The sequence below is a fragment of the Dinoponera quadriceps genome, unplaced genomic scaffold (genome assembly GCF_001313825.1).
Source record: "Dinoponera quadriceps isolate SergipeBrazil2010 unplaced genomic scaffold, ASM131382v1 scaffold115, whole genome shotgun sequence".
In the NCBI taxonomy this organism is placed as follows: Eukaryota; Metazoa; Arthropoda; class Insecta; order Hymenoptera; family Formicidae; genus Dinoponera; species Dinoponera quadriceps.
In genome coordinates this window covers 1014338-1023105 of record NW_014554511.1, presented here as the reverse complement: position 1 = coordinate 1023105, position 8768 = coordinate 1014338, and the positions used below count along the sequence as shown (strand labels likewise).

Genomic DNA, 8768 nt, shown 5'->3' with positions numbered 1-8768 from the left:
TTATTAAGCATTAGTGTGTAAGTATTCATATTAATAGTAAGGTAGTATTGAATTACTGCAATCTTAAGCATTGAAATATTGGGAATTACTGCGAGCTCTATATATAATTTAATCGTTACGCATTACTAACAGCAGTGGCCTAGCAGTACATTTCATTGGCGTTACATTGGATTTACATTGGAATTACGTTGGGAATTACAATGGAACGCCAATGAAATTACAATAGCGTTCCATTGATTCAACATTGGCCAATGTTCAGCCAATGAAATGTGCTACTAGAATGTTTTAAATATTCCAAATAAGTAATTACTCGCTAGCTTAGCAGTGAATAAATTTCTATAAGGGAGAACTGATCTTCTGCTAATTATTCAAGGACGGTTTCGCAATTTCCGATTAATTTAAACGACCGATTGATTATTTTTGGCTAATTCTAGTTAACGACAAATGTGACTGGACAATTCCAATGAGATAATTAGTGGATCAAGTTAACCAGAGGTTGCGAAACTGTCCCGCAGGATTTGATCCGTCGATTATCCCATCGGAATTGACCAATCGCATCCGTCGTTAAGTAGAACTGATTAGAAATAAGCAGCCACGGTTAACACTTGATCGGTCGGAGGTCGTGAAACTGGCCCTGAATAATTAGTCCATCGGTTATGAAGTTAACCGTGAGTGATATAAACTTCCCGGTTGGACGTCAGTTTCATTATGTTCCGAGTTGCGAATCGAGAGAAGTGTTCAAACCGGATGTTGCACGTGAACGTGAAGCGATGGAATTTTTCAACGCGAACAGTAGGAAAAAAAGAGAAAAGAGACAAAATACATTGCCGAAAACCGCCGCAAATTTCCGGCTCGGCGGGCTCCCGGTAGGGTGGAACGAGGAGGGTTGGAGGTAGATGGGATAGATCCGTTCCGAGGTAGCGCTCTTTCCACGAAAATGAAACTTCGTCGAAGTCACGTCCGCGGTTAATCTCGTCGATATTTCGCGCTCACGATCGCGGCTCGGGCGAAGCCGCCGCCTCGATTAGACGCGGTTATTTTTAAACGAGTGTGCCCCTCGCCCGTGTCGTTATCGTTATCACCGTGATCGACATCTCACTAGCGTCGCTATAGTTTCTCATCTCCGTTCTGAGAAGAGAAATCAACGTCCGGGACGTTTGATTGATGTGAAGAAAGAAAAGAAAAAAAAGCGAACGAGAGGTGGTCATAGGATGAAGAGGAAGAAAGGGGATGAACGAACGGACAGACGGACGGACGAGCTTGCTAAAAATGCGCATCTGTGTGCTTGTATGTGCGTGTGTATGTATGTGTGTGTGAGAGAGTAAGCGAGCGGGAAAAAGGAGAAAGATGAGAAAGGGAAGGTAAGAGGATGAGGAAATAACGTCGAGGGAGTTCATTCTCCGATACTCAGATGATAGTTTTATTGGCGCACGCAAACGAGCGATCGCGAGCGGTTTTGACATCGGGTGGCATCGATTGGTTTAAATGTTGTCCACATTCTCGAGCACCACCTTTACGCATCTATGGCACACGCACGATGAGCACCTCCGATTACGTCCTCCACACGTCGCCACCAGCACTCTATTATGAATATATATATATATGTCCTGAGAAAAAAAATGTAAAAAAAGAATGATAAGAACCAAAAACCACAATATCTTTTTGTGTTCCTGGCACTTGGTAGGATGTCGCACGTTGTTCCTTACTTAACGACCTGATTTCAGGACGGTCGGTACAGGAGACATGTGCGCTTTATCACGAAGAGAGTAAGCGCCAAGGTCGCGGCTGACTATCATGGACTGCCGAAAGTGAAGCGTATCGATTTAGAGGAGCGAGCATAAAAACGCAATCACGAGTGTCAAGCGTGAATGATACACCGTGCACTTGAATTGGCTATTTGTTCTCGATAAAGAGACAGAGAGAGAGAGAGAGAGAGACAGGAAGAGGAAGAAAGAGGGAGAGAGAAAGGGAGAAGGGGATCCCCGCGTTCTCTCTCTCTCGAAGTTCGGCGACGGATCCTTGCTTCCTCCTGGTGAGGACATGCTGGAAGGGACATCGCGTTCGATACAGTTGACGCGTGTAGCGCGTATCGTTGCGTTTCCTATGCAATAATATCGTCGCTGTGTGTCGAAAATTACATTACACGTCGCCGCTCGTGACTTTTTATCAGGCTTATCCTCGACCTCCCCTTCTTCGCCCTCTTGGTATCAATCGACCGCTCCTGTACCGCCTGCCCACCTGCGTCGCTCAGCCGCACACGTATACATGTAATATACGCAGGTAGGCGCCACACACATGCACAGAGGACACACGCATACATACACACACACACACACATACATACAGATATATATATACACACGCCTCCATCCTCAGCTTTCCAGTTTACCGCGCGTTTAAACGAAAAGTCGGCCTAATCCCCCGAGTCGCTACAGACGTGCCTTTAGACTGGCAGTGAGTAGTAAGCAGCTAAAGCGTACAAGACAAACAAACCAAAAGCATCGTTGCTGTTCATGTAGGTCAATTATAACCACCACACACACCCCCCAGCCGAGTACGATCGACGTAAGACGAAAGCGGCGACGGTGGTGGTGGTTGTGGTGGCGTTGGTGGTAATAGAGAAGAGAGAAAGAAAGAGAAATATATATATATATACGTAAATATATACATATATATATATATACATACATATATATACATAGATAAAAACAGAAAGAGAGAGAGGGAAAAACAAGGAGAGCAGATTGATAGAGAGAAACTCAGAGAAAGAGAGAGAGAGAGAGAGAGATAGAAGCAATTGTGAGATGAGAAAAAGAAACATGGCGGTCTGCATGTTCTGGCTTCTCACATACGTGGGTCAGGGGTTGGATCTGGCGGTAGGCAATCGGCCGGCGATCGTAGTGCAGAGCACACAGGGACTGGACTACCGTCACGGAGGTAATGGCATTAGGAAGAAGAGCGAGCCGGTAGGTGGTAACCTGTTGCAGTTCAGGATATACCCATCCGACGGCTCCTACCGGGACGACCTGTCGAATTGGTTGGTCATCAACGACGAGCCGCGGATATCCTCGTGGTCCCCGGCAGGCATACTGATCGACGACATGGTGAAGGAGCCGCGCGAGCTCCAGTCGGTGTTCTTTGCCCTGTCGCCCGCCGTCCTGAACGTCCTTTACTCCGACTACATGACGTCGCAGACGTCCGTCGCCGTCGAGCCGATCGTTCACGAGGACGGCAATTCACATCTAAACGGCGGCCGACCGTGGCAGCAGCAGCAGCATCAACGCGCCAAGAAGCGGCGCATGCTCGGCTGCAGGCATCCCACGAAGGGTACGCTCAGCTTACCGATATTGGTGTGCGACGGCAAGAAGAAAAACCCAGCGGGAGCGGCGATCCTTCAGGACCCATCCAGACAATCTAACTACCACGACGATCTCTACGAGCAGAGATTCAACACTGCGACGAGTACGAAGACTGATCTTGTGCGCGCCGATGGCATACCCCGTGAACCACCGATGAACGCCGGCTTCGTCCCGAGGACGCTCGTCTACGAGGCCAACAAGCTACCCGGCAAGCGGAATCAGATCTCAGTGGGACGGCGCTCGGCCGACGTGCAGGCCGAATCTCCGGGACACCAGGCTCAAGCGTCTGCCGCGTCCTCGGCGGCATCAGCGGCCGGCGCCAGCATCGCCTCGCAGTTCATGCTGAGATCCATCAGGGGCAGCATACAGTATGACGTGCCGCAAATCGGTAAGCTTTCGTTTCTCTTGACCTCACTCTGTCCCAGCTAATTTTCTTTCCCGACTGCAATCCTTCCAGGACGTGTGTGTGTGTGTGAAGATGTAGTTGATCTCCGTGAGAAATCAGACAGATCGAACAGGTTTCTAGAATTCCGCTTTGGCGCTTTTCCATTTGTTCCGAGTAACGCAGCTTTCATGAGTTGGGACAGTGATAACAGTCGTTGCGTGAAACTCAGCTCAAACGAGACACTCGAATTTGAGTTAGAGTTGAACGTGTGAGTTTCTCGATGGAATCGCGATCGCAAATAGGACGTCGCGCGTATCATGTGGTTCAATTGAGAAACTGATATACAATCCGACTCTAAAATCAGGTCTCACTTGGATTTCACTTGGGACAAGTTTTAAGTAACGACTCTTGACATGAACTTTGGACTCGTATTAATAGAGCAAAGAATTACTCGAAGTTCGAGTAACTCGACTATCGCGTTACTTTTTGAGCGGAATTTTACTCGAGAAAAGTTTTAAAAATGTACAAGAGAGAGAGAGAGAGAGAGAGAGAGAGTAACATCAACTTCTTCGAATATATTGACATATGATTCCTGTGATCTTTTATTTACAGAATGTCCTGTCTCCGAGGACGGAATGGAAAGATTCGCTTGTCCAACCGCGGATAGAATGGGTAGATATCATTGCATCGACGATCATGTCCTGTGCGACGGCTTTATCGACTGTCCTACAGGCGAGGACGAGGACAGGCAAGCCTGCATGTTTTACAAAACCGTGAGTAGAATCATACAGTCACATTTTCGTGTCTACCGTCGTTGTTTAACCCTCAATTACTTTCGTACTACTTAAACTGCTCGAGTATGTGCAACGATATTTGCGACGACACTCCTACACCCAAACTCCATGCATGTACTCGAGATTGAAAGTACGTTCGAAAATTTTGAAACTGTATACATTTTCTTGTGAAATGAGGAGAGTGAGGAGGATTCATGAAGGCTCCAATTTTTTCCATCGTCTGTTTTCCCGTTTCAAGAAATACTATCACGTCATGTAGCTCACGTTTGTGTGCCTCTTCTCCAATTTATTATAATAAAAATGTCCAACTTTGAAATTCTCTTCGCATACGAGGTCTGTCCCAAAAGTGTCCGACCTTTGGGCATATCTTTATTCTTGGATATCCTATTATGGAAAACAGGCGTTCAGTATTTCGGAGGGATCTTCAGAAGTATCCCCACCAAGCGGAACGACCCAACAGTTGTTCAGTCGGCAATGGTGCGCAGTTGTGTAAGCATCGAAAACTCCGTGCGTCGCATTTCACAATGACCGAGTGAGTCGAGCGGAGAATTTGCATTAAATTTTGCCAAAAACTTGGCCACACATATTCCGGAACAATCGGCATGATCCGTAAAGTTTATGGTAATGACTCTATAAGTGATACACAAATAAAAGAGTGGTTTAGGCGGTTCGAAGATGACCCAAGAAAGCACGCCAGAGCCGGAGCAACGTGAAGGCAATGCTTACTGTTTTCTTCGACCGGGAAGGTGTTGTACACCACGAATATGCTCCACAAGGTCGCACAATAAACATGGAATACTACTTTGAAGTTCTTAACCTTTAGAAGCACGGTGGGAAGTATACTTCCCGCGTTTTTTCTTTCAGGTTTTTGTCCATAAAATTTTCATTGCTATATTTGGACTGTTTTTTTTTTCAAATGTTAGGGAAGGTGAATGTAAAAGAATCGGCAAAATACACATTTTGTTCACTACAAAAGTGTTATAAATAACTTATAAAGTGTTATGAATTTTTTCAGAGAAAATACATTTTCTAGCGACTTTTCCCAAATTTAGGTGTTCAAACTTATATATGGGGTTCTTTGAAGTCGCTGATTACGAATTTGATGTCAGTCTTATAAGATTTTCAAAATTAAAGATGACAATCCAATATGGCAGACCGAAATTGGCAGACTTTCTCTCTCTCTCTCTCTCTCTCTCTCTTTCTCTCTCTCGCGAACACCCGATTAAAGATCAGAAATACAAAGTTATTTCGATATGTTTCAGACGAAAGCGCATTTGGACGTATTAGCGGACGCCATACTACGATGGGCGAGAGGGCGCTAATTCCTTTGTTGACGAAGAGAACCTCCAATCTGTACATAAAATCACAAGTCTGATACGTCTACTTCTTTATATATATTCATCGATATTCTTTTCTCCTACATTATATCTATTTTCCGGAAGCTGTTTTTCCTCTATGCTTGGCGCATAGAGACGTTCATATTGAAATCAAACTCAGGGGAATGTTAAGACGAACTGTTTCTCTCTTTCCCACTTTTCTTCCCTCCATCCTCATTCCTCGTCCTCCTTCTATCCTCTCTCTCTCTCTCTCTGATCTTTTCCTCTATCCTCCTCCTTTCCCCTCCTTCTTTTCCTCACTCCCTCCCCCCTCTCTCTCTTCCCCAAAAATGAATATGACCGCTCGATTTAACCTCCGAGGGGACACGGCATGGTTCTAACTACACTACTAAAAAAAAAAAACAAAAAAAATCGGTTAGCAAGGTCTATCGTAACCAAGATATCCTCACATAAAGTACAAATTAAGGTGTCCGAAACTTTTAGGATGTTACAAATAAAAGTTCGTAAGAGTTACGGCATTTTAAACGCCGCCCAGTTACGGCGCGCGAGAGTATCCGACTTGGATGATTTCAGTTCTACAAGTACCTATTACTGCTATACCACACAGATGATGATGATGATGATGATGATGATAATGTATTACGATTTCATATTGAGAGCGATTTCCGCGAGATCGTACTAATCGTACTTCTCTAACGACTTTATTTTGGTACAATAAAGTAATTTTGAAGACTGAGAAACTACTTTACTTCATTCCCAGAAAGAAAAGGTGAAAACAACGCGGCTTCTCTTCTCACTGTCGTCGATTCAGGGACGAATACGATATCGTGTGTTGTTATATAGCGAGGAACAACCTATCACTCCGAGCATACGCGTACGTAGACTTCCTCCTAGAGTACTTCCCGAGAGAATGTAACGTGAAGACAAAGAATTATACTCGAATTTAATCAAATAATCGCTCGTTGGAAACGACCTCGGATGCGTCGAGCGTACGTAATTAGTAAGACGCCTACGTCGAGATCCTGGGCGATACTAAGAGTCGAGTACCGTCACGAGACTAAAGATGGGCGATACAGTATCGATATTTCATATATATATCGATATTTTGATGCCAAAATATTGGTATTTTGTATCGCTTATTTTACTGTTCGATATTTCTCCGTATCGATACGCGACTTTTAAATATCAGATTTCGATACGGCAATGTTAATCGCTCGTGGTAGCGATTATTTTTTTCGACTTGACTATTAGAAATGGGCGATACAGTATCGATACTTTATGTATCTTTATTCCGATACCAAAACATTGGCATTTCGGTATCACTATTTTGCCGTTCAATATTTCTCCGTATCGATACGCGATTTTTGAATATCGAACTTCGATATGCGGCTATGTTGATCACCCGTGACAACGTTTATTTTTTCGCCTTGACTGTTCCTCAATTGTCCACCTAAAAGCTTTAGCAATTAAGTGTCAGTAATTAATTGCGACGTCAGTTCTTTCTTAAAGTCTGTTTTCTAAAGGAGGTAAAATAATGACCGAAAAACAAAATAGGTTGATGAGTGATCTCTGAATCAGTTTTTGTTTTTACAATTACTCGATCTCAGCGACCGACATTTATAAATACTTGATTTGGCATTCCGAGCTGACGTCATGTCCATCATAGATTTGTTTCCGACGTTCCGTGAATATTTCAGTTTACTTCTTCACGATGAGGTGCGACCCGAGACCGAGTAATTATAAATTATTATTATACTTTATAATATACGAAATATCATTTATTTTACAAGTAAATACAAATTTTACTCAAAATGTGTATTATTTTCATTTAGAAAATGTTAACGTAATTATATAAACATTGCTATAAATATATGTCATTCACATAGTTACATTCATATGACACATATAGTATATTTTTAATCAGGATTGGAAAGTAATTCGTTATTTGTAATACCATTACTGTTATAATCCGGTAGATACGTTTAATTGCAGCTATTAACTTCAACTACAATAATAAGTTTATATTCCGACGTAACTATTATGTACATATTTCAACATTGCAATATGTACATGTGCTATACTGAAATTACATCGTTGAATACGAAATTATAATCGATAATATCGATGTAAAATTATTTTTACATTTGAAGTTACATAGCTGCAATTGAACGTGTCGACCGGGAAATTATTTTCTTCAGTAACTGCTTAATGACAACATTATTCTTTAAAGGTAGCTTTCCCAACTTTTCTTTTAACATTTATATATAACTCAAGTATCGATATCGACGGTATCAATATCCGATACATTATGTATATCGATACTTTCATCCATGATACGTATCGATATATTCGTGTTGTATCGCCCATCTCTACGCGAGACGATATCTCCTCCGCCTTGTGCACGCTCTATGTTGTATCGATATATCTCTCTAATATTCATTTCGAATTTATGGAGCAAAATTTCCCGAATGAAAAAAAAAGATGAAAAAATAAAAAAAAACCGAACGAATGCTTTCAGCAAGAGTGAGTTACGAAAATAATTAATTAATTATTAGAATAATTAATTAATTGCACCTTATCTCTCGAGTAAGGTGACACAGGTGAATCTATCGAAAGAGCAATTCGCTGTCGTACCTTTTTTGCGTTCTGCGGCATTTATTTATTACGAGCCTTAATCACACTTCTTCGAAGAATTTTTGAATATATATGTAACAATCAACTATTGCTGCGAGAGTGAACAGAAATGAATTTCTCCTATGTTAAACTTCGACATTTGATGTTTGAAAATTATGACTTAGCGCGGTCATAATTTGATTTAATATAATAATATATACATATATGAAATATTACAGGCAGTTTTGCATTTTCATTTTCCATACCAAATCAAATATTC

General features: G+C 42.3%; 1 protein-coding gene across 1 annotated transcript; it reads left to right on the top strand.

Annotated features, from left to right (window-relative positions):
• The first annotated feature begins 2746 nt into the window (after positions 1-2746).
• Positions 2747-8694, top strand: LOC106751695. The gene is made up of 3 exons (XM_014632708.1): positions 2747-3747; positions 4357-4517; positions 5801-8694. Exons 1-3 carry the CDS (start codon positions 2805-2807, stop codon positions 5858-5860), a joined length of 1164 nt encoding a protein of 387 aa, XP_014488194.1. The 5' UTR covers positions 2747-2804; the 3' UTR covers positions 5861-8694.
• The last annotated feature ends 74 nt before the right edge of the window (positions 8695-8768 follow it).

Coding starts and splice junctions, on each gene's coding strand:
- LOC106751695 (XM_014632708.1), top strand. CDS start 2,805: ATGAGAAAAAGAAACATGGCGGTCTGCATGTTCTGGCTTCTCACATAC. Junction 3,748..4,356: donor GTATGACGTGCCGCAAATCG/GTAAGCTTTCGT, acceptor TTTTATTTACAG/AATGTCCTGTCTCCGAGGAC. Junction 4,518..5,800: donor CCTGCATGTTTTACAAAACC/GTGAGTAGAATC, acceptor GATATGTTTCAG/ACGAAAGCGCATTTGGACGT.